This window comes from Lampetra fluviatilis, chromosome 4 (assembly GCF_964198595.1).
Source record: "Lampetra fluviatilis chromosome 4, kcLamFluv1.1, whole genome shotgun sequence".
Lineage (NCBI taxonomy): Eukaryota > Metazoa > Chordata > Hyperoartia > Petromyzontiformes > Petromyzontidae > Lampetra > Lampetra fluviatilis.
In genome coordinates, this window is record NC_136278.1 from 15,052,625 (window position 1) to 15,077,112 (window position 24,488).

At 50.7% G+C, this 24,488-nt stretch overlaps 2 protein-coding genes across 8 annotated transcripts in view; both read left to right on the forward strand.

The window, feature by feature from the left end:
* The window catches only part of LOC144931604 (TBC1 domain family member 14-like), a 48,599-nt gene extending 42,559 nt beyond the window's left edge, over positions 1–6,040 (forward strand). For 6 of the 7 annotated variants that reach the window (XM_078855665.1, XM_078855666.1, XM_078855670.1 and 3 more), the window contains 5 exons: positions 2,693–2,764; positions 3,435–3,563; positions 4,493–4,602; positions 4,877–5,135; positions 5,728–6,040. In XM_078855665.1, coding sequence (XP_078711791.1) covers positions 2,693–2,764; positions 3,435–3,563; positions 4,493–4,602; positions 4,877–5,135; positions 5,728–5,805 — 648 coding nt within the window. In that variant the 3' untranslated portion in view covers positions 5,806–6,040. The remainder of the gene's footprint in view (positions 1–2,692; positions 2,765–3,434; positions 3,564–4,492; positions 4,603–4,876; positions 5,136–5,727) is intronic. The other variant, XM_078855667.1, reaches the window with a different exon arrangement.
* Positions 6,041–11,902: 5,862 nt separating this feature from the next.
* QTRT1 (queuine tRNA-ribosyltransferase catalytic subunit 1) overlaps positions 11,903–24,488 on the forward strand; it is a 94,965-nt gene continuing 82,379 nt past the window's right edge. The window contains exons 1-2 of the mRNA XM_078855672.1: positions 11,903–12,155; positions 14,960–15,028. Coding sequence (XP_078711798.1) covers positions 11,943–12,155; positions 14,960–15,028 — 282 coding nt within the window. The 5' untranslated portion in view covers positions 11,903–11,942. The remainder of the gene's footprint in view (positions 12,156–14,959; positions 15,029–24,488) is intronic.

The window sequence follows — 24,488 nt, forward strand, 5'->3', positions numbered from 1 at the left end:
TACATCAATGTGTGTTTTAGTCCACGTATCGCTCTGTGCGAGTCGGTGTGTGTGTGTGTGAGTCGCTGTATGTGTGTACGTCCATATATGTGTGTACAACTCCATGTGTGTATATCTCAAGTGGATGTCTGTGTGACAGTCCACATGTGTATGTGTGTGTACGGCAATGTGTGTGTCACTCTATGTATGTGTGTGTGTCGCTGTATGTGTGTACGTCGATATGTGTGTGTAACTCCATGTGTGCGTTTCTCAAGTGCATGTCTATGTGTGTGTGAGTCCATAAGTGTGTGTGTCTGTAAGTCGATGTGTTTGTGTGTGTCAGTCCATGTGTTTGTGTGTGTCAGTCCATGTGTATGTGTGTGTCTCAGTCCATGTGCGTGTGTGTTAGTCACTGTGTGTGCATGCCTCCATGTTAGTCAGTGTAACTCCATTTATTTGCGTGTCTGTAGGTCCATGTGCGCATCTTAGTCCATGCATGTGCTTTATTGACCTGCTCAAGGCCTATGATACCATCAGTAGGCCTGGCCTCTGGGTTGCTCTTCGTGCTTTCCGAGTCCCGTACCCACTCATCACCATCCTTAAGGACCTTCATGCTGGTGAGCGGCCCAGCGTCTTAACTATGTGGCCGTGAGTCAGAGCCATTCCCTGTACACCTTGGGGTGCAACAGGGATGTCCTCTGGCTCCCACATTGGACCACGTAGTTCGTCGAGCCTTCAATACCTGTACCGGAAGAATTCCCATCTGCTACAGATACAATGGGAGGCTGATCGATGCCCGGGTGCGGTCAAGGGATGGCTCCCTGTTGCTCAACCACGTTATGTATGCCGATGATCTGCTAATGGCTGCTCACTCGGAGGAGGAGTTCGAGGTGTTGCTGCTGAACCTGGAGCTTGCCACCAACAGGTGGGGCCTTACCATCAGCCCAACCAAAGCTAAGCACCTGCCTGGCTATTTTGTACCATCGGACACGGACACTCCACCCCCACAACTCCCAATTGGTGATGGGGCAATTGTGGAGACAGTGGAGAGTTTCCCTGGGCAGTGTGCTAATGACCGGCTCCGGTTTAACAGCAGAGGTCTCACTCCGAATCAGTCGAGCTGCAGTATCTTTTCATTGGCTGCGTAACGCTGTGTGGAAGCTACCTGCTCTATCACTCCGTACGAAGCTACAGGTCTTCTCGGCCACGGTCATTCCCTCCCTTCTCTACGCTTGCGAAACTTGGACCCCCCTAATGGAACATCTTCGCCGGTTAGAAACATTTAGGCTGGCCTGCCTACGATCCATCCTGGGTTTAACCAGGCTGCATTGTGTGAGGAGCTTACAAATCCTTGAAAGATGTGGACAAAGTCCCATCGGTGACCTCCGGCAGGCAAAGCTGTGTTGCCTGAGTCATGTAGCCCGCATGGCCAGCCACCGCCTGCCTAAACAGCTTTTGTTCCGCCGGATCGAGGGGGCTAAACGGGCGCGGCACGGGCTGGAGAAGACATGGAGTGATGTGCTACAGGAGGACTTGGAGCTGAGTCCACTTGCGGATGACTGGTACCAGCCGTGTCAAGATCGGCCACTGTGGAGGAGGCTCCTGAAGGACGCTACTGGCCAGTTGGAGGCAGTCACCCTCCAACAACAACGGAGGGCGGAGGAGCGACGCTCACAACAACGAGCGGAGCGCCAGGTGGCTAAAGCACAAAAAGTTGCCACAGTAGATGCCACAGGTGGTGCATCAGCCAGTCGTCTCAGTCAGTCGACCTGTGCCATCTGGGTTTGCCCCGTGACCTCTTTCCAGCGGGCGTTCGACACTTCACATGGCCTCAAGGTGCACATAGCCTGGCACAAGCGTTGTTGTGACATCACCGCCACTTAGTGGCGAATGGCGGTTGTTGTTGTTCAGTCTACGTATGTATGTATGTGTGAGTCCATTTGTGCGTGTAGCTCTATGTGTGTGTATCAATGGATTTGCGTGTGTAACTACATGTGTCTGCCTTTTTCGCCCGGGCAACGCCGGGTACTAACCGCTAGTATTTATATAATTCTCTTCTTTGCTTCCAGTAAACACCATTGAGCTGTTTATGTTGTTGGGGTTACTGCAGGACATGCGATTCCTCCTCGGAACTTAATAATTGTCAACCCTCACACAGAAGAGTTTATCGCAACCCAAACTCCTAACCCAGGAGTTGGCAACGAAAATAATAATAATACCCATATTGTTCGAATTCTGTAAATTCAATATTTTAAGAGCCGCCAATGCATGTTAATAGGAGACAGTCCTTAATAACTAACGTCGCGAAGCAGTACTTAAAGAGTCACAGGTTGCCGAGCCCCTGCCCTCACCTGAACCCTAACCAGCTCATCACACCCATGATAATTGCACCTCTGATGAGGCAGTCTCTAAACCGTGACATAATGTGCCTCCTTTTGTTACAAAAGTGTTAGGTGTGTGGTTTCCCAAATATTAAGACTACGGGGGTTTACCTCCAGTCAGCTCACGCTCGTCTCACAAACTGAGAAGCGGTAGAAAGTCAAACGCGGTGGTGTTGATTGAAGGGGTGTCGATAGTTATTGTGCCCCTGCCAGGCGGTGGTCATGGTGGAGAGATCAGAATCGGATTATTTCATAATCAGAATATTTATTTATACTGGAGGAACCAATGAGTTCTCCAGTAGTAGTTTGTGTGTCCCGTGTGGTTGTTGCAGGGTGGACCCTACCACGACGTGCTGCACAGTGTGCTGGGCGCCTACACCTGCTACCGGCCGGACGTGGGCTACGTGAGTTGCCCGGGCCTCGCCGTGTGCTTGGCAGTGTCTCTCCCGAACGCGGATGGAAAATCAACAGCATCGGGTCGCGTTCTCTCGCCTCGCCACAATCGATGTCGCTTCAAATGAGTAAAAATGTGAAATTCACGTCCAATTACTCGCATGGCTATTCCCGCCCCCGCCTAGCAAATGAACGCCCATCGCCGAGTCAGGTGTTGAGTCCGCTTGTGCTGCGTGTGGAATCGGGGAATCTGCACCCGAATTTGTTTTGTTAGTCCAGAGAGCGCCATATAAATTAAATGTAGACATTCACTTCCACGGCCATCAGTAGCTGTCGTGATCTCTGCCGGGAAGTTGCAAGTGGAGTTTTTCGTTTTATGAATGGGAATCATCTACGAGGCAATTGCATGCATGTCATCACTTGCTCTCATTTCAACACGAAAACTGATAAGTTCTTGGGAAAAAAAACTGTTGTTGTCTATAGTGTGGATCGCCACATTCTACTAATGTGCTACACCATGCTGCTTCTTTTCTAACCTCGAAGTTAATTTGTTGTAGTGTTTAGACTAATGCTTTGTAAACTTATGAATTACAGTATTGACTTAAGTGATTAACACATTGTGATGCCCTGTGCTGTAACTGTGCGCTGTAGGACTGTGGTGTAACGCTGCATGTTTTTCAGGTGCAGGGCATGTCCTTCATTGCTGCTGTGCTGCTGCTGAATATGGACACGGCCGATGCCTTCATTGCCTTTGCCAACTTACTGAACCGACCCTGCCAGATGGCCTTTTTCCGCGTTGACCATGGCCTGGTGTGTGCGCTGGAGACTGTGAAACTAATTCACGGCACATCACCGGGAACAAACGAAAGCTCCCTTTTCTGCAGTTGTCCGCTATTCTAATCGCATGCCGTAATTAATTCTGTAACACCTATGTAGGCTATTAATAATGACAACTTCTGTAAGATCACAATTGATATTCGGGTCCGTTTGCGCAAGTCAAATGTGTGTCGTATACCCTCCTCCACCCAACACGTTAACAAACGTGCCAATTTATCATTGCTTCAGCAGCACCACCGCATTGTTGGAGAGTCATCCGCACACGTTTTTATTTGGCTGTGTCAGGTGGAGGAGGGTTTACAACACACATTTTGCTTACGCGATCCGACGCAAATATCAATTATGAACCATTGAATTGGTCGCGAAAGTCCACCCATGTTAAACTTCCATAACTTGGCATTGGCCACTGGTACGTTTAACGGCAGCTGTTAACCAGTTGACGCCCTACTTCCGAGCACCGCCAAGGCAGCCACTTGCGCCTGTCTAAGGGTCTCTCCCTTTATCTGCCAACTGCTGGCTGCCACTCCCATGCCGGCGACCTGCGAGAACAGGCGATCGGCTATGGGCGCTGATGTGTCGGTCAGTAGCTGTGGGAACTCAGAACTCCCGCACGCTGACACCAAGGCAGACCATACACATGCAAGGTCCCGCCACTTGGCCCCGGTTTCGGTGTGTCGAGCAGACGTGCGCTTACACACACGTGCACAGTGCGCGGCCCTCAGTGCGGCCTCTGCTGTTTCTTGCGATGAAAGTAATTTGAATTTGGCATTTTTCTGCAAAACGTTACGTCATGGCAGTTAGTGGAAGTATGAATTGGGGTAGCGATACTGGGGGTGTGTAAGAATTGTGCACAGCCTGCAGAAAAGACATTTCCCTGATTGACTTGTGCGCGTCTGTTGCAGATGCTCGCTTACTTTGCAGCCTTTGAAGTTTTCTTTGAAGAAACCCTCCCACAGCTCTTTTCACATTTCAAGAAGAACAATTTGACTCCAGATATTTATTTGATCGACTGGTATGAATACAAACGCAGTATCACTACACTCTTAAGTATATATGTTTATGTAAAAATAAGGAAAGTGGTTTTCCACTCGGTCATGCTAGATGTGGTGCTCATGACCCTTTTACAACCCTCGGTGTAAATTCCACATTCCTGTGGTGGGGGTACACCTGTCCAGAGTAAAGCTGCTGTTGACTTCCCGCAGAGTAGTACTCCATCTTGATGTCGCTGCTGACGGGGCTCGGTGTGGATGTCCTGCACTGCCCTCTCCGCTGCGTGATGCGTGCAGGATCTTCACCCTCTACAGCAAGTCGCTGCCCCTGGACGTCGCGTGCCGCGTCTGGGACATCTTCTGCCGTGACGGGGAGGAGTTCCTGTTCCGCACGGCGCTCGCCATCCTGCACCTGTACGACGACGTGCTGCTGCACATGGACTTCATCCACATGGCCCAGCTGCTGACTCGCCTCCCCGAGGACCTGCAGGCCAGCGAGCTCTTCTCTTCCATCTCGGCCATCCAGCTGCAGAGCCGCAACAAGAAGTGGAGCCAGGTACAGGGGCCGCCCTCTGCGCCACACCGCAGAGTGTCCGGTACACTCGGGCCCCGCCGAGAACCTCGCGTGAGCGACACGCATTCCTTGCGCGAGGTCTAACGTGGGTGGTGTCGCGGGCTCACGGTAGTGCATTCACCGATCGTTGCAGAGGTTCACGGTTCGAATTCGTCAACCGCCCCAAGTACTAACTGCGCTGGGTGTATTAACGGTAATGATATGACACGTCGTCGGCTTCACAGTGGAAGTTACAGATCCGGCGACGTCATACACGAGTAGGGCATTGTGTGCCGCCGTCATCGGCCAAATTTGAAACATTTCCCACAAACTACTCAATTGGGGTTATCCTCGGCCGCGTATGTACGTTGCACTTCTTTTGCAACGTATGTAGCCAACCGTGCTAATTGGAGGTAGAATCATCGCCCCCTCCTGCGAAAACTTAGCAGGACCCTCTTGAGGATTTCCTGGGTAAACAAGTGCAGTAATAATAACAAAAATGATCATTTGTCAAGTTGTCCTTGGGAAGTGGCGCACATTTCACGAGTGTTGATGGGGGTGCGGGTGGTGGTGGTTCGTGTTTTGGCGCGGGCAGGTGCTCGCCACCCTACTAAGGGACTGCAGGGACTCGGGCAGAAGCAGCAAGGCCAACAGCCCCAGCCTGAGGCACTGAGCCCCCCGGGGCAGCTCCAGCAGCACCTCCCTCGCCGCCCACGCGCCGTGATGATCGTCTCCGTGAATGCCGGGAGCCGCATCAGGAATCGTGCCTTGCTGACAACACAGACTGCTGGGTGGGACTCGCGACTCGTGAAGGAATGGGTTCACTGATGCTCTCGGCATCGCAGCAGACATCCTTTATCCAAATGAATTCCCGTTAGCAGCTTTTTAAATAAATGTAGAATACTGTACTATCTTGCACTTCTTTTTATTCAGGGAAAATTACTTGTTATTGATCAGGAAGGGTTTGTTTTGCTGTTCTGTTGCTGTTTAAAAGTGTTTTTTCTATTCAAGTTTTGTTCTTTCAGTTTTGTGAGCAATAACCATTTATTTAATGTGGAACCACAGAGACTTTCAAGGGTCATCGCTGCTCCTAGGTCAGGTTTTATGAACTATTTAGGAGCATTCATTATTCACCGAGCTGAGCAAGAAGATCAACTAAGTGAAGAAGCTCAACACATTCATTGAATAATTGTTGGTTGATAAGGGCGCAGAATAGCCACATTCAGACAAATCTCAATTGAGAGAAATGCCCCATTTTCCTGCCTTAAATGTTACATTTATCGCAAATTTTAATTGTCCTTGGAGCCCAACGTGGGTTGGAGCTAGGGGTGCAGTTTGCACAAGAATCAAACGACTAGATTTCCAAAACTGTAGAACACAACATTAGATCCTCATTGCGGTTCTCCATCTTGCACAATGCAAATCGCTCCAGCTAATGTGACGTTCAGAGATTGAGGGGTTCGTCGTGGCTTTCATGAATATCCCTCACGTCGCAGTTGTGCTTTGCATAACAACGTGGCAGAAGGCTCCCCCGTCGCGGTGCAAAGTCATCAGGAGATCACTCGGAGTGCTTTCTGAGGACGAGCGCTCCCAATCAAACCTAGGCCTCCAAGGTGTTCATTTAATTTTAAATGTGGTTTTAATCACAACTCGGTAGGTGTGACATCAATGTGATTGGGTAGCATATTGTGAACTGACTTTATAATGAATGTACCTTAGCATTTTACTTAACGTATGCGTTTGTTTAGGAAATAATGCAATGAGTTTTTTGTGAGTGGCTTATGTGTTTCCTGATTGCAGTAGAACTTCGTTGGTTTATTCCATACTGGTCACAAATCCTGCTGCCCACAGGGGTCAGCAGACCTGCGGTTCTCCCAGTTGTGCGCAGAGCTCCCAAGATTCGCGAAGCGTTAAAATCTTCGACGGAAGCGGTGGCAAAACGCGGTCTCTGTGCTGCAGCCGGTTGTCAAGTGCTGGCGACTCCCTAGGGGGCGCGCCAATGTCTCTCTCCCGCGTGCCTGTCCGAGGCGCAAGGCGAATGGTGGAAATTTAAACTGGTTCATGAAAGTCGGGAGGTTCGCACATTGAATACAATACTCACCCAAGTATTCATCAGATCTTTTATTCAAATAGTGGGCTCCTCCATTGAAGACAATGGGGGTGCTGCCACTTTATAGGAATCGTATGGAGAGGAGCAATGTAAAATGAGAATGCCCTTGTTATGCACGATATGAGAATATTAACATAGGTCCTGTCCTTGATACAACGTTACTAAACATGGGATATTCCAATGGGTAATTCTTTAGCTAACACAGGAAATGTGCCTTGATGTTGCAAGCAATTCCCTATGGCCCATGATGCTGCAGATCAGAGGAAACGTCTGTTACTTGACCTGTATCTCCTGCAGAGCTTCGTGAAAGGGGAAATAGGCGGTGACACGGTCACCACTTGTTGAAAAGCTTCACGGTTCGTGTTACAGTGGCCGCCCGGATTAATACTGCTGTGTGTTAACGATAACAATACTCAGCGCCGTCTGCTTCACAATCGACGTTCAAGATACCGTGAAGTATTTCACAAGAGTAGGCCAGTGTGCCGGTGTTGTCCATTTTTTTTATTTAGCTGCAAATTACTCAATTGGAATATACATGGCGATCATGATGCCCTATTTGCAGGACCACCCTGAACAGTCTTGCCAGTGAGGCTTTAATTGGTAAATAAGCGTAATGATGACAATAATGAGTGGGTGAAGGTGATGCTGTACCCAGACAACGCCGTCAGTCGGCATAGCCCGCCGTGTTTGCGTATCGTGCCTGATGCTCGTAGCTCTGTGGATCCCCGTGGCGATCAGACTCAACCTGTGGATCAAGTGATATCAAGGGAACCCTCTTATCTGCCAATTTGGTCATCCACAACAGCACCCTATGTCTGTGGATAAGAAGCATTCAGCCGTGCTTTTGCCGAAGCCACTTTTATCATCGGCTGAAGAACAAATGGATACCCACTATAATCTTGATTGCTGAACCTGTTTAAATGCAACCGTATCTCAAGATGCTGGGCGACGTTAAATGTTGTGCCGTACCAATTCTTGCATGTGCAATACCCTGCAGAAAAAGCAATTATTTATAGTTCTCACCTGTACCCAATTTCAAAAGGCGGACGTGTCTGTGTTACAATAATTTTTAGGACCGCTGTGAACTAAATGTAATGCGGTATACGTTTGTACAATTGCAATGGTGTATATAATCAGTAAATTAAAAATATGGTCGGATTGTGTAATTGTTCCAGTTGGTGTGCGGATTGGCACGGTACACATGTAAGCATTTTAACGCGTGCATTGCTGAATATTGCTGAAGGAAACCACACCCAGGGGTGGGCACTGGGTTTAATAAAGTGGTATGATGACAAGGAGGCACGCTGTGTACACATTGATTCTTCGGGTTACCGATGAAGAGTCTCGATCGACTGAGAACCTGACTACTGTCCGCAACAAATGTGGACATGAGCATCAATGACTTGTAAATAATTATAACCATTGGTAATCTACAAAATCTCTGAACTTAACACAAGGCAGTGAAAGTGATAATGTATAAATGAGCAAAACAAGTCGCTTTTACATTGACAAAAACTCCAAAAGGAATTGCCTGTTGGAGGGACACTGCTGGAAATCAACCCCCGAGTGTCTGGGACAAGTATTATAGAGTGTGCTTTGGGTCTTTCGGTAAAGTTATGTAGATGAAATTTTAAAAAATATGACGTTTCGATCGCAACAAGCAATCGTCATGAGAAAAAAGAGGGGGAAAGCTGCTGAGGCAAGCTGTTTGAAAGTTTTAAAATGGGTGTAGCCCAAGGGTCATAAACGAAGTGGGCGGGGCTAGTGATGTTAAAGTGAGAGAGATTAACATGTCAATGTGAACGGCGGCTGTGTTAGTGTGAGCCTGTTAATGTAAAATCAAAGAGTCTAAAATAACTGCTACCATCGGAAGGTAGGGTGGAAACATCACGGCCAGTTATGACTTAAACTGATTAATAACGTCCTTCCAATGATTGCTCAGTTTGTACCCATCTTCTCGGTTGAAATTGTCTGTGTCTATATATCTGGATGGCTTCATGAACGAATCTTTGTTGATAGCTAGTGGGTTTGCAGAGTACCTTCGTCTTGGAGAAATCAATTTCGTGTGTGCCCACCGCGTTAAAATAATGATCAGCCACGGCTGAGGTATTTATCCTACCGTGTTTCAGATCTGCCTTATGTTCACGAACACGGTCCGAGACATGTTGCTTAGTTTCCCCAATGTAACTACTGCCGCAGGCACAGGTTAGTTTGTATACGCCGGGGTATTGCATGTCAGAGATCACACCCTTCACAGATGGGATCAGATCACGAATTTTATGTACTGTGTCAAATTGAACCTGGATCTAGTGTTTGCTCATGATTTTGGAAATATTTTTTGTGACTCCTGCTATGTATGGCAAGGTGATGGTTTTTGATTGGGTCCTCGGATGGTTATTTCCTAACCGTTGGGGTGATAACTTTATGGATTGTGTAGTTTGAATATCCATTCATCTTGAGGGCTTGGTGTACGTGTTCCAGTTCACTAGCTAGGTGGTGATGGTCGGAAATACAACGAGCTCTATGGTATACAGTTTGGATGGGGGAATTATTTTGGGATGGATGGTGGTGGGTGTCAGGTTTTAGGTAGGCATCCGTATGGGTGGCTTTCCTGTAGACTGTCCCATTGAGCCAATCTGGTCTCTTTTCGATTAAAACATCCAAGAATGGTAACTGGCCATCTTTTTCCACCTCCATGGTGAATTTGATGGCTGGGTGTATGGAATTGATGTTGTCGAAGAGTTGGTTCAGAGCTGGTAGGACATGTGGCCAGATGATGAACGTGTCATCTACGTACCTCTTCCACAAGCATAGACGTAGAGTAGATGCCTGGATGGCATCTGAAAAATTTCCATGAAAACATTGGCTTCAACTGGAGATAAGGGAGAACCCATTGGGGTACCTTCAACTTGTTTGTAGAATGTTCCATTCCAGGTGAAGTGTTGGTGAGGCAGTGTCTAACCAGGGCTGGTACATCAGCATTCAGTCCTTGTAGGACCAAAACTTCAATGATTGCAATGGTGTCAGGCATAGGAACTTGGGTAAACAAAGATACTACATCGAAATTAACGAGTAAATCACCTGGAGATAGTGAGATGTCCTTAATTAACGGTACCAAGTGAGCTGAGTTCAGTACAGCTGAGGTGGTCTTACCAGTGAATGGTTGTAAGGTCTTAAGACAGAAATCGGGCCAGTTTGTAGGTGGGTGAGTAAATGGTGGAGACGATAGGACGAAATGGTGTGCCTTTATTAATTTTTGGTAAGCCATACAATCTGGGTGGTCTATCAACTGAGGGTTTTAAGGAAAACCGCTTGGTTGGTTCGATTAAAGATATCGGATCGGTGATATTGTTGGTTTTCGTAACCAGGTGGTTGGCGGGATCTCTTGATTTTGGTAGAGCTACCATCATTAAGTAGGTCCTGAATTTTGTTATTGTAAGTGGTTTTGTCCATGATGACAGTGTCATTGCCCTTGTCGACTGAAAGGATGGCTGTCATCTCTCTTTTTTAATTGCATAAGCTCAAAGCGCTCATCCTTACTGATGTTGCAAATAGGTGTCTTAGCGTTTTGGAGGATCGCAGCGATTTTCGATCTTGCCACGTCTGCAGGAATGTGTCCCAACCCCTGAAGGGCTACGTCGACCTGGGCAATGATATTAACTTGGATGTGTTTATGGGTGACTGCGAAATTCAACCCTTTAGCTAGAACCGATTTTAGGCTCTGGTAAATTGGACTGTTACTCTGATAACAATCTTGTCAACGTCTAACTTTTTTAATGTGTGGATCTGGCTTCTTCTTGGAAAGATTGAACTTGGAAATCAGGTGATCTTTGCATTTCGCTGACATTGAGGCGGCTGAAGAGGCTGTCATGTTTACATGTTCCCAATCAGATGTAGACATTGTTTTTGTCAATGTTAACTGTTATTTCAAGAGAGTCGTCTAAATTGTCTAGTTGTAAACTGCATCCGCACCAAACCATGGCAGCAGATGCGGACAATTGATTAAAATTAAAAACTGGTGGGTGGGTGGCCATCGTCGCCCAGAACACTCCATGCAGGATGACTCAATTGCCCGGTTCGCAAACACGGAGGCGGCCTCATCAGAGCGACTCACTCCGCCACCTGTGATGCAGTCATCAGGCTCGTGGTCACCCCCATGGGAAACCGCAACCGTCCGCCTGCAATCTGCATCGGCCGCACGATGGAGCAGGTCGCCACGTGCCGGCCAGGACCCACTTGACTCTGCGTGGGGGGAGGGGCGTGACCGTCGTCATGATGCTGGCACCTGACCTGGAGTTATTGGAAGCCATGGGCCGGATCAGTCGACCCGTGGCACCCGCTGGGTCTGCAGCGTGACCTCCTTGCCAGCGGGTGTTCGACACTTCACGTGGCCTCAACGTGCACCTAGCCTGCCACAAGCGTCGTGGTGACGTCACCGCCACTTAGTGGCGAATGGTGGTTGTTGTAGGGGGGCGTGTTCGTGCCACGCCCTACTCACGAGGCCACGCCCTACTCGCCAGGCCACGCCCTACGCGCGAGGCCACGCCCTACTCGCGAGGCCACGCCCTACTCGCGAGGCCACGCCCTACGCGCGAGGCCACGCCCTACTCGCGAGGCCACGCCCTACTCGCGAGGCCACGCCCTACTCGCGTGACGTCGGCACGCACACTGTACTCGCACAGGGTCTCACTGTACTCGCGATGCCAATGCCGCTGTCTCTGCGCGTCGTGGCCGAGTGCCGCTGGAGCGGCGCCCGCGCCGCCACGCTCGTGGCCCCCCACGGCCCTGTGGCGCTGCCCGTGTTCATGCCGGTGGGCACGCAGGGCACCCTCAAGGGGCTCACCGCGCGACAGCTGCGTCGTCTCGGCTGCGGCATCTGCCTGGGCAACACCTACCACCTGGCCATGCGGCCCGTGAGTCCGACCGCCTCCTGCACAAAGCGCCCCCGTGGAGCCCACGCAGCCTCTCGCTTGCTGTGAGCGAGAGGCTGCTGCAGCTGTAGCGCCTACGAGGCCTGGAACGGCGCACGAGTCGCTGGGTGTATCCCGTACTCACTGCACCGAGCTACTCCTGTCAGGGCCGTGTCGCCCGAGGGGAAGTCGAGGACTGGCTGAGCTATTCGGCAGCGATGTTGGCCGTCAGTGGGGATGGTTCAGGTCGCCGGATTCGTCGCGCAGTGCACCGACCACTTCGGCACCGCTCCCCCTCCACAGAGATCGTGCACGCCCCACATGTACCACCACCACATGTACCACCACCACCACATGTACCACCACCACCACATGTACCACCACCACCACATGTACCACCACCACCACATGTACCACCACCACCACATGTACCACCACCACCACCAATGTACCACCACCACCACCAATGTACCACCACCACCACCAATGTACCACCACCACCACCAATGTACCACCACCACCACCACCAATGTACCACCACCACCACCAATGTACCACCACCACCACCAATGTACCACCGCCACCACCAATGTACCACCGCCACCACCAATGTACCACCGCCACCACCAATGTACCACCGCCACCACCAATGTACCACCACCACCACCAATGTACCACCACCACCACCAATGTACCACCACCACCACCAATGTACCACCACCACCACCAATGTACCACCACCACCACCAATGTACCACCACCACCACCAATGTACCACCACCACCACCAATGTACCACCACCACCACCAATGTACCACCACCACCACCAATGTACCACCACCACCACCAATGTACCACCACCACCACCAATGTACCACCACCACCACCAATGTACCACCACCACCACCAATGTACCACCACCACCACCACCACCACATGTACCACCACCACATGTACCACCACCACCACCACATGTACCACCACCACCACCACATGTACCACCACCACCACCACATGTACCACCACCACCACCACATGTACCACCACCACCACCACATGTACCACCACCACCACCACATGTACCACCACCACCACCACATGTACCACCACCACCACCACATGTACCACCACCACATGTACCACCACCACCACCACATGTACCACCACCACCACCACATGTACCACCACCACCACCACATGTACCACCACCACCACCACATGTACCACCACCACCACATGTACCACCACCACATGTACCACCACCACCACCACATGTACCACCACATGTAGTACCACCACCACCACCTGTACCACCTGTACCACCTGTACCACCTGTACCACCACCACCTGTACCACCTGTACCACTACCACCTGTACCACCACCACCTGTACCACCTGTACCACCACCACCTGTACCACCTGTACCACCACCACCTGTACCACCACCACCACCTGTACCACCACCACCACCTGTACCACCACCACCACCTGTACCACCACCACCACCTGTACCACCACCACCACCTGTACCACCACCACCACCTGTACCACCACCACCACCTGTACCACCACCACCTGTACCACCACCACCTGTACCACCACCACCTGTACCACCACCACCACCTGTACCACCACCACCACCTGTACCACCACCACCACCTGTACCACCACCACCTGGACCACCACCACCTGTACCATCACCTGTACCACCTGTACCACCACCTGTACCATCACCACCACCTGTACCACCACCACCTGTACCACCACCACCCTGTACCACCACCACCCTGTACCACCACCACCACCCTGTACCACCACCACCCGTGTACCGCTCCACCTGTACCACCACCACCCTGTACCACCACCACCCTGTACCACCACCACCCTGTACCACCACCACCCTGTACATCCACCCTGTACCACCACCACCTGTACCACCACCACCTGTACCACCACCACCTGTACCACCACCACCTGTACCACCACCACCTGTACCACCACCACGTGTACCACCACCACGTAAACAACAGAGGGGCGCCGCGGTAGCGAGGTGTTAACTACCTCGCCTGCTACGCAGGAGGTCGTGAGTTTGATCACGACCCTGATGCCTGTGTATAATTGTAGTTTGCGTGTCTCTCCCTGTGGTCGCATGCATTTTTCATTGGGTCCTCCGGTTTTTCCCACCACATGTAGAATCAACGTCACACGTTTTGAGTATTTGGCTGCTTTAAATTTCCACGAGATTATCCACTTTTTTTAGCTCATTTGTGGCCAGGTCGCTTCTGAAAATAGCTATATCGCTCAGTGAGTCTTACCTGGTAAAATAAAATAAAATGTGTTTATAGTTTAGTTTATTGACAACCTATACCACATACAGTACAGTACACCATCTCCAATTCCAACGTGTACACGCGCACTGTGCTTAATTGCCTACACGAGGCACGCACCACAGACAAAGATCCCCCGTGTAGACTCAACAGCGTTCGGGCAAGTGCTGCTAGCGAGCACCTATGGAGGCTGGAACGGCGCACGAGGGGATTGGTGGCCAGCACCACGCCCGGCCGCCTTTGTCTCCCCAATGCCCACGTTTACACACCGCACCAAGTACTAATTAATGCCGAGTCGATCTACACCGCGCATGCACTAACACCACCACACACGTCTATAATTTGCCTTCACACAAAAATGTTGAGTTGCAGTCTGGGGCAGCACGAACCCCCACAGGGTAAATCTCCCTCAACTGGGGGTCCCCTCGCGTTGGTGGATTGACGTGGCTCTCGGGTCGTGATGATGCTTCACTTCCACAGGGGCCGGAGCTGATCGAGAAGGCCAAGGGCTTGCACGGCTTTATGGACTGGGAGCGCTGCCTGCTGACCGTAAGCCCCGCACACCCACGCGGCGCGGCAGCGGCCTCATTGGATTCCCAATGATTGCTACTCGTACACACGGAGTGTTTCACTGTCATGTAAGTTGCACGTTCTGTTACCCATGGGTTCGCAGCGATAGAAGTGCTGCTGGCTTGTACTTTCTTGATAATGAAGTGGCTCAGAGTGTGCACGAGTGAGTCTGACTCAGTGTGTACGAGTGTGAGTCTGACTCTCAGTGTGTACGAGTGTGACTGACTCTCAGTGTGTACGAGTGTGAGTCTGACTCTCAGTGTGTACGAGTGTGAGTGACTCTCAATGTGTACGAGTGTGAGTCTGACTCTCAGTGTGTACGAGTGTGAGCCTGACTCAGGATGTACGAGTGTGAGTCTGACTCTCAGTGTGCACGAGTGTGAGTCTGACTCTCAGTGTGTACGAGTGTGAGCCTGACTCAGTGTGTACGAGTGTGAGTCTGACTCTCAGTGTGTACGAGTGTGAGTCTGACTCTCAGTGTGTACGAGTGTGAGTCTGACTCTCAGTGTGTACGAGTGTGAGTGACTCTCAGTGTGTACGAGTGTGAGTCTGACTCAGTGTGTACGAGTGTGAGTCTGACTCTCAGTGTGTACGAGTGTGAGCCTGACTCAGTGTGTACGAGTGTGAGTCTGACTCTCAGTGTGTACGAGTGTGAGTCTGACTCTCAGTGTGTACGAGTGTGAGTCTGACTCTCAGTGTGCACGAGTGTGAGTCTGACTCTCAGTGTGTACGAGTGTGAGTCTGACTCTCAGTGTGTACGAGTGTGAGCCTGACTCAGTGTGTGTACGAGTGTGAGCCTGACTCTCAGTGTGTACGAGTGTGAGTCTGACTCTCAGTGTGCACGAGTGTGAGTCTGACTCTCAGTGTGCACGAGTGTGAGTCTGACTCAGTGTGTGTACGAGTGTGACTCTGACTCTCAGTGTGCACGAGTGAGTCTGACTCTCAGTGTGTACGAGTGTGAGCCTGACTCAGTATGTACGAGTGTGACTCTGACTCTCAGTGTGCACGAGTGTGAGTCTGACTCTCAGTGTGTACGAGTGTGAGCCTGACTCAGTATGTACGAGTGTGAGTCTGACTCTCAGTGTGTACGAGTGTGAGCCTGACTCAGTGTGTACGAGTGTGAGTCTGACTCTCAGTGTGTACGAGTGTGAGTCTGATTCTCAGTGTGTACGAGTGTGAGTCTGACTCTCAGTGTGTACGAGTGTGAGTCTGATTCTCAGTGTGTACGAGTGTGAGTCTGACTCTCAGTGTGTACGAGTGTGAGTCTGACTCTCAGTGTGTACGAGTGTGAGTCTGACTCTCAGTGTGTACGAGTGTGAGTCTGACTCTCAGTGTGTACGAGTGTGAGTGACTCTCAGTGTGTACGAGTGTGAGTCTGACTCAGTGTGTACGAGTGTGAACCTGACTCAGTGTGTACGAGTGTGAGTCTGACTCTCAGTGTGTACGAGTGTGAGTCTGACTCAGTGTGTACGAGTGTGAGTCTGACTCTCAGTGTGTACGAGTGTGAGCCTGACTCAGTGTGTACGAGTGTGAGTCTGACTCTCAGTGTGTACGAGTGTGAGTCTGACTCTCAGTGTGCACGAGTGTGAGTCTGACTCTCAGTGTGTACGAGTGTGAGTGACTCTCAGTGTGTACGAGTGTGAACCTGACTCAGTGTGTACGAGTGTGAGTCTGACTCTCAGTGTGTACGAGTGTGAGTCTGACTCAGTGTGTACGAGTGTGAGTCTGACTCTCAGTGTGTACGAGTGTGAGCCTGACTCAGTGTGTACGAGTGTGAGTCTGACTCTCAGTGTGTACGAGTGTGAGTCTGACTCTCAGTGTGCACGAGTGTGAGTCTGACTCTCAGTGTGTACGAGTGTGAGCCTGACTCAGTGTGTACGAGTGTGAGTCTGACTCTCAGTGTGTACGAGTGTGAGCCTGACTCTCAGTGTGTACGAGTGTGAGTCTGACTCTCAGTGTGTACGAGTGTGAGTCTGACTCTCAGTGTGTACGAGTGTGAGTCTGACTCTCAGTGTGCACGAGTGTGAGTCTGACTCTCAGTGTGTACGAGTGTGACTCTGACTCTCAGTGTGCACGAGTGTGAGTGACTCTCAGTGTGTACGAGTGTGAGTCAGACTCTCAGTGTGTACGAGTGTGAGTCTGACTCTCAGTGTGTACGAGTGTGACTCTGACTCAGTGTGTGTACGAGTGTGACTCTGACTCTCAGTGTGTACGAGTGTGAGCCTGACTCAGTGTGTACGAGTGTGAGTCTGACTCAGTGTGTACGAGTGTGAGTCTGACTCAGTGTGTGTACGAGTGTGACTCTGACTCTCAGTGTGCACGAGTGTGAGTCTGACTCTCAGTGTGTGTACGAGTGTGAGTCTGACTCAGTGTGTGTACGAGTGTGACTCTGACTCTCAGTGTGTACGAGTGTGACTCTGACTCTCAGTGTGTGTACGAGTGTGACTCTGACTCAGTGTGTGTACGAGTGTGACTCTGACTCTCAGTGTGCACGAGTGTGAGTCTGACTCTCAGTGTGTACGAGTGTGAGTCTGACTCAGTGTGTACGAGTGTGAGCCTGACTCAGTGTGTACGAGTGTGAGTCTGACTCTCAGTGTGTACGAGTGTGAGTCTGACTCTCAGTGTGTACGAGTGTGACTCTGACTCTCAGTGTGCACGAGTGTGAGTCTGACTCTCAGTGTGTACGAGTGTGAGTCTGACTCTCTGTGTACGAGTGTGAGTCTGACTCTCAGTGTATACGAGTGTGAGTCTGACTCTCAGTGTGTACGAGTGTGACTCTGACTCTCAGTGTGTACGAGTGTGAGTCTGACTCTCAGTGTGTACGAGTGTGAGCCTGACTCAGTGTGTACGAGTGTGAGTCTGACTCTCAGTGTGTGTACGAGTGTGACTCTGACTCTCAGTGTGTACGAGTGTGAGTGACTCTCAGTGTGTACGAGTGCGACTCTGACTCAGTGTGTGTACGAGTGTGACTCTGACTCAGTGTGTGTACGAGTGTGAGTCTGACTCTCAGTGTGCACGAGTATGAGTCTGACTCTCAGTGTGCACGAGTGTGAGTCTGTCTCTCAGTGTGCACGAGTTTGAGTCTGACTCTCAGTGTGTACGAGTGTGAGCCTGACTCAGTGTGTACGAGTGTGAGTCTGACTCTCAGTGTGTACGAGTGTGAGTCTGACTCTCAGTGTGTACGAGTGTGAGTCTGACTCGCAGTGTGCACGAGTGTGAGTCTGACTCTCAGTGTGTACGAGTGTGAGTCTGACTCAGTGTGTGTACGAGTGTGAGTCTGACTCTCAGTGTGCACGAGTGTGAGTCTGACTCTCAGTGTGTACGAGTGTGAGTCTGACTCAGTGTGTACGAGTGTGAGCCTGACTCAGTGTGTACGAGTGTGAGTCTGACTCTCAGTGTGTACGAGTGTGAGTCTGACTCTCAGTGTGTACGAGTGTGACTCTGACTCTCAGTGTGCACGAGTGTGAGTCTGACTCTCAGTGTGTACGAGTGTGAGTCTGACTCTCAGTGTGTACGAGTGTGAGTCTGACTCTCAGTGTATACGAGTGTGAGTCTGACTCTCAGTGTGTACGAGTGTGACTCTGACTCTCAGTGTGTACGAGTGTGAGTCTGACTCTCAGTGTGTACGAGTGTGAGCCTGACTCAGTGTGTACGAGTGTGAGTCTGACTCTCAGTGTGTGTACGAGTGTGACTCTGACTCTCAGTGTGTACGAGTGTGAGTGACTCTCAGTGTGTACGAGTGCGACTCTGACTCAGTGTGTGTACGAGTGTGACTCTGACTCAGTGTGTGTACGAGTGTGACTCTGACTCAGTGTGTGTACGAGTGTGAGTCTGACTCTCAGTGTGCACGAGTATGAGTCTGACTCTCAGTGTGCACGAGTGTGAGTCTGTCTCTCAGTGTGCACGAGTTTGAGTCTGACTCTCAGTGTGTACGAGTGTGAGCCTGACTCAGTGTGTACGAGTGTGAGTCTGACTCTCAGTGTGTACGAGTGTGAGTCTGACTCGCAGTGTGCACGAGTGTGAGTCTGACTCTCAGTGTGTACGAGTGTGAGTCTGACTCAGTGTGTGTACGAGTGTGAGTCTGACTCAGTGTGTGTACGAGTGTGAGTCTGACTCTCAGTGTGTACGAGTGTGAGTCTGACTCTCAGTGTGTACGAGTGTGAGTCTGAACTCTCAGTGTGTACGAGTGTGACTGACTCAGTGTGTGTACGAGTGTGACTCTGACTCTCAGTGTGCACGAGTGTGAGTCTGACTCTCAGTGTGTACGAGTGTGAGTCTGACTCAGTGTGTACGAGTGTGAGCCTGACTCAGTGTGTACGAGTGTGAGTCTGACTCTCAGTGTGTACGAGTGTGACTCTGACTCTCAGTGTGTACGAGTGTGACTCTGACTCTCAGTGTGCACGAGTGTGAGTCTGACTCTCAGTGTGTACGAGTGTGAGCCTGACTCAGTGTGTACGAGTGTGAGTCTGACTCTCAGTGTCTACGAGTGTGAGTCTGACTCAGTGTGTACGAGTGTGAGTCTGACTCTCAGTGTGTACGAGTGTGACTCTGACTCTCAGTGTGTACGAGTGTGAGTCTGACTCTCAGTGTGTACGAGTGTGAGCCTGACTCAGTGTGTACGAGTGTGAGTCTGACTCTCAGTGTGTACGAGTGTGAGTCTGACTCTCAGTGTGTGTACGAGTGTGTCTGACTCAGTGTGTGTACGAGTGTGACTCTGACTCAGTGTGTGTACGAGTGTGAGTCTGACTCTCAGTGTGCACGAGTGTGAGTCTGACTCTCAGTGTGTACGAGTGTGACTCTGACTCTCAGTGTGCACGAGTGTGAGTGACTCTGTGTGTACGAGTGTGAGTCTGACTCTCAGTGTGCACGAGTGTGAGTCTGTCTCTCAGTGTGCACGAGTTTGAGTCTGACTCTCAGTGTGTACGAGTGTGAGCCTGACTCAGTGTGTACGAGTGTGAGTCTGACTCTCAGTGTGTACGAGTGTGAGTCTGACTCGCAGTGTGTACGAGTGTGACTGACTCAGTGTGTGTACGAGTGTGACTCTGACTCTCAGTGTGCACGAGTGTGAGTCTGACTCTCAGTGTGTACGAGTGTGAGTCTGACTCAGTGTGTACGAGTGTGAGCCTGACTCAGTGTGTACGAGTGTGAGTCTGACTCTCAGTGTGTACGAGTGTGACTCTGACTCTCAGTGTGTACGAGTGTGACTCTGACTCTCAGTGTGCACGAGTGTGAGTCTGACTCTCAGTGTGTACGAGTGTGAGCCTGACTCAGTGTGTACGAGTGTGAGTCTGACTCTCAGTGTCTACGAGTGTGAGTCTGACTCAGTGTGTACGAGTGTGAGTCTGACTCTCAGTGTGTACGAGTGTGACTCTGACTCTCAGTGTGTACGAGTGTGAGTCTGACTCTCAGTGTGTACGAGTGTGAGCCTGACTCAGTGTGTACGAGTGTGAGTCTGACTCTCAGTGTGTACGAGTGTGAGTCTGACTCTCAGTGTGTGTACGAGTGTGTCTGACTCAGTGTGTGTACGAGTGTGACTCTGACTCAGTGTGTGTACGAGTGTGAGTCTGACTCTCAGTGTGCACGAGTGTGAGTCTGACTCTCAGTGTGTACGAGTGTGACTCTGACTCTCAGTGTGCACGAGTGTGAGTGACTCTGTGTGTACGAGTGTGAGTCTGACTCTCAGTGTGCACGAGTGTGAGTCTGTCTCTCAGTGTGCACGAGTTTGAGTCTGACTCTCAGTGTGTACGAGTGTGAGCCTGACTCAGTGTGTACGAGTGTGAGTCTGACTCTCAGTGTGTACGAGTGTGAGTCTGACTCGCAGTGTGCACGAGTGTGAGTCTGACTCTCAGTGTGTACGAGTGTGAGTCTGACTCAGTGTGTGTACGAGTGTGAGTCTGACTCAGTGTGTGTACGAGTGTGAGTCTGACTCTCAGTGTGTACGAGTGTGAGTCTGACTCTCAGTGTGTACGAGTGTGAGTCTGAACTCTCAGTGTGTACGAGTGTGACTGACTCAGTGTGTGTACGAGTGTGACTCTGACTCTCAGTGTGCACGAGTGTGAGTCTGACTCTCAGTGTGTACGAGTGTGAGTCTGACTCAGTGTGTACGAGTGTGAGCCTGACTCAGTGTGTACGAGTGTGAGTCTGACTCTCAGTGTGTACGAGTGTGAGTCTGACTCTCAGTGTGCACGAGTGTGAGTCTGACTCTCAGTGTGCACGAGTGTGAGTCTGACTCAGTGTGTGTACGAGTGTGAGTCTGACTCAGTGTGTGTACGAGTGTGAGTCTGACTCTCAGTGTGTACGAGTGTGAGTCTGACTCTCAGTGTGTACGAGTGTGAGTCTGACTCTCAGTGTGTACGAGTGTGAGTGACTCTCAGTGTGTACGAGTGTGAGTCTGACTCAGTGTGTACGAGTGTGAACCTGACTCAGTGTGTACGAGTGTGAGTCTGACTCTCAGTGTGTACGAGTGTGAGTCTGACTCAGTGTGTACGAGTGTGAGTCTGACTCTCAGTGTGTACGAGTGTGAGCCTGACTCAGTGTGTACGAGTGTGAGTCTGACTCTCAGTGTGTACGAGTGTGAGTCTGACTCTCAGTGTGCACGAGTGTGAGTCTGACTCTCAGTGTGTACGAGTGTGAGTGACTCTCAGTGTGTACGAGTGTGAACCTGACTCAGTGTGTACGAGTGTGAGTCTGACTCTCAGTGTGTACGAGTGTGAGTCTGACTCAGTGTGTACGAGTGTGAGTCTGACTCTCAGTGTGTACGAGTGTGAGCCTGACTCAGTGTGTACGAGTGTGAGTCTGACTCTCAGTGTGTACGAGTGTGAGTCTGACTCTCAGTGTGCACGAGTGTGAGTCTGACTCTCAGTGTGTACGAGTGTGAGCCTGACTCAGTGTGTACGAGTGTGAGTCTGACTCTCAGTGTGTACGAGTGTGAGCCTGACTCTCAGTGTGTACGAGTGTGAGTCTGACTCTCAGTGTGTACGAGTGTGAGTCTGACTCTCAGTGTGTACGAGTGTGAGTCTGACTCTCAGTGTGCACGAGTGTGAGTCTGACTCTCAGTGTGTACGAGTGTGACTCTGACTCTCAGTGTGCACGAGTGTGAGTGACTCTCAGTGTGTACGAGTGTGAGTCAGACTCTCAGTGTGTACGAGTGTGAGTCTGACTCTCAGTGTGTACGAGTGTGACTCTGACTCAGTGTGTGTACGAGTGTGACTCTGACTCTCAGTGTGTACGAGTGTGAGCCTGACTCAGTGTGTACGAGTGTGAGTCTGACTCAGTGTGTACGAGTGTGAGTCTGACTCAGTGTGTGTACGAGTGTGACTCTGACTCTCAGTGTGCACGAGTGTGAGTCTGACTCTCAGTGTGTGTACGAGTGTGAGTCTGACTCAGTGTGTGTACGAGTGTGACTCTGACTCTCAGTGTGTACGAGTGTGACTCTGACTCTCAGTGTGTGTACGAGTGTGACTCTGACTCAGTGTGTGTACGAGTGTGACTCTGACTCTCAGTGTGCACGAGTGTGAGTCTGACTCTCAGTGTGTACGAGTGTGAGTCTGACTCAGTGTGTACGAGTGTGAGCCTGACTCAGTGTGTACGAGTGTGAGTCTGACTCTCAGTGTGTACGAGTGTGAGTCTGACTCTCAGTGTGTACGAGTGTGACTCTGACTCTCAGTGTGCACGAGTGTGAGTCTGACTCTCAGTGTGTACGAGTGTGAGTCTGACTCTCTGTGTACGAGTGTGAGTCTGACTCTCAGTGTATACGAGTGTGAGTCTGACTCTCAGTGTGTACGAGTGTGACTCTGACTCTCAGTGTGTACGAGTGTGAGTCTGACTCTCAGTGTGTACGAGTGTGAGCCTGACTCAGTGTGTACGAGTGTGAGTCTGACTCTCAGTGTGTGTACGAGTGTGACTCTGACTCTCAGTGTGTACGAGTGTGAGTGACTCTCAGTGTGTACGAGTGCGACTCTGACTCAGTGTGTGTACGAGTGTGACTCTGACTCAGTGTGTGTACGAGTGTGAGTCTGACTCTCAGTGTGCACGAGTATGAGTCTGACTCTCAGTGTGCACGAGTGTGAGTCTGTCTCTCAGTGTGCACGAGTTTGAGTCTGACTCTCAGTGTGTACGAGTGTGAGCCTGACTCAGTGTGTACGAGTGTGAGTCTGACTCTCAGTGTGTACGAGTGTGAGTCTGACTCTCAGTGTGTACGAGTGTGAGTCTGACTCGCAGTGTGCACGAGTGTGAGTCTGACTCTCAGTGTGTACGAGTGTGAGTCTGACTCAGTGTGTGTACGAGTGTGAGTCTGACTCTCAGTGTGCACGAGTGTGAGTCTGACTCTCAGTGTGTACGAGTGTGAGTCTGACTCAGTGTGTACGAGTGTGAGCCTGACTCAGTGTGTACGAGTGTGAGTCTGACTCTCAGTGTGTACGAGTGTGAGTCTGACTCTCAGTGTGTACGAGTGTGACTCTGACTCTCAGTGTGCACGAGTGTGAGTCTGACTCTCAGTGTGTACGAGTGTGAGTCTGACTCTCAGTGTGTACGAGTGTGAGTCTGACTCTCAGTGTATACGAGTGTGAGTCTGACTCTCAGTGTGTACGAGTGTGACTCTGACTCTCAGTGTGTACGAGTGTGAGTCTGACTCTCAGTGTGTACGAGTGTGAGCCTGACTCAGTGTGTACGAGTGTGAGTCTGACTCTCAGTGTGTGTACGAGTGTGACTCTGACTCTCAGTGTGTACGAGTGTGAGTGACTCTCAGTGTGTACGAGTGCGACTCTGACTCAGTGTGTGTACGAGTGTGACTCTGACTCAGTGTGTGTACGAGTGTGACTCTGACTCAGTGTGTGTACGAGTGTGAGTCTGACTCTCAGTGTGCACGAGTATGAGTCTGACTCTCAGTGTGCACGAGTGTGAGTCTGTCTCTCAGTGTGCACGAGTTTGAGTCTGACTCTCAGTGTGTACGAGTGTGAGCCTGACTCAGTGTGTACGAGTGTGAGTCTGACTCTCAGTGTGTACGAGTGTGAGTCTGACTCGCAGTGTGCACGAGTGTGAGTCTGACTCTCAGTGTGTACGAGTGTGAGTCTGACTCAGTGTGTGTACGAGTGTGAGTCTGACTCAGTGTGTGTACGAGTGTGAGTCTGACTCTCAGTGTGTACGAGTGTGAGTCTGACTCTCAGTGTGTACGAGTGTGAGTCTGAACTCTCAGTGTGTACGAGTGTGACTGACTCAGTGTGTGTACGAGTGTGACTCTGACTCTCAGTGTGCACGAGTGTGAGTCTGACTCTCAGTGTGTACGAGTGTGAGTCTGACTCAGTGTGTACGAGTGTGAGCCTGACTCAGTGTGTACGAGTGTGAGTCTGACTCTCAGTGTGTACGAGTGTGACTCTGACTCTCAGTGTGTACGAGTGTGACTCTGACTCTCAGTGTGCACGAGTGTGAGTCTGACTCTCAG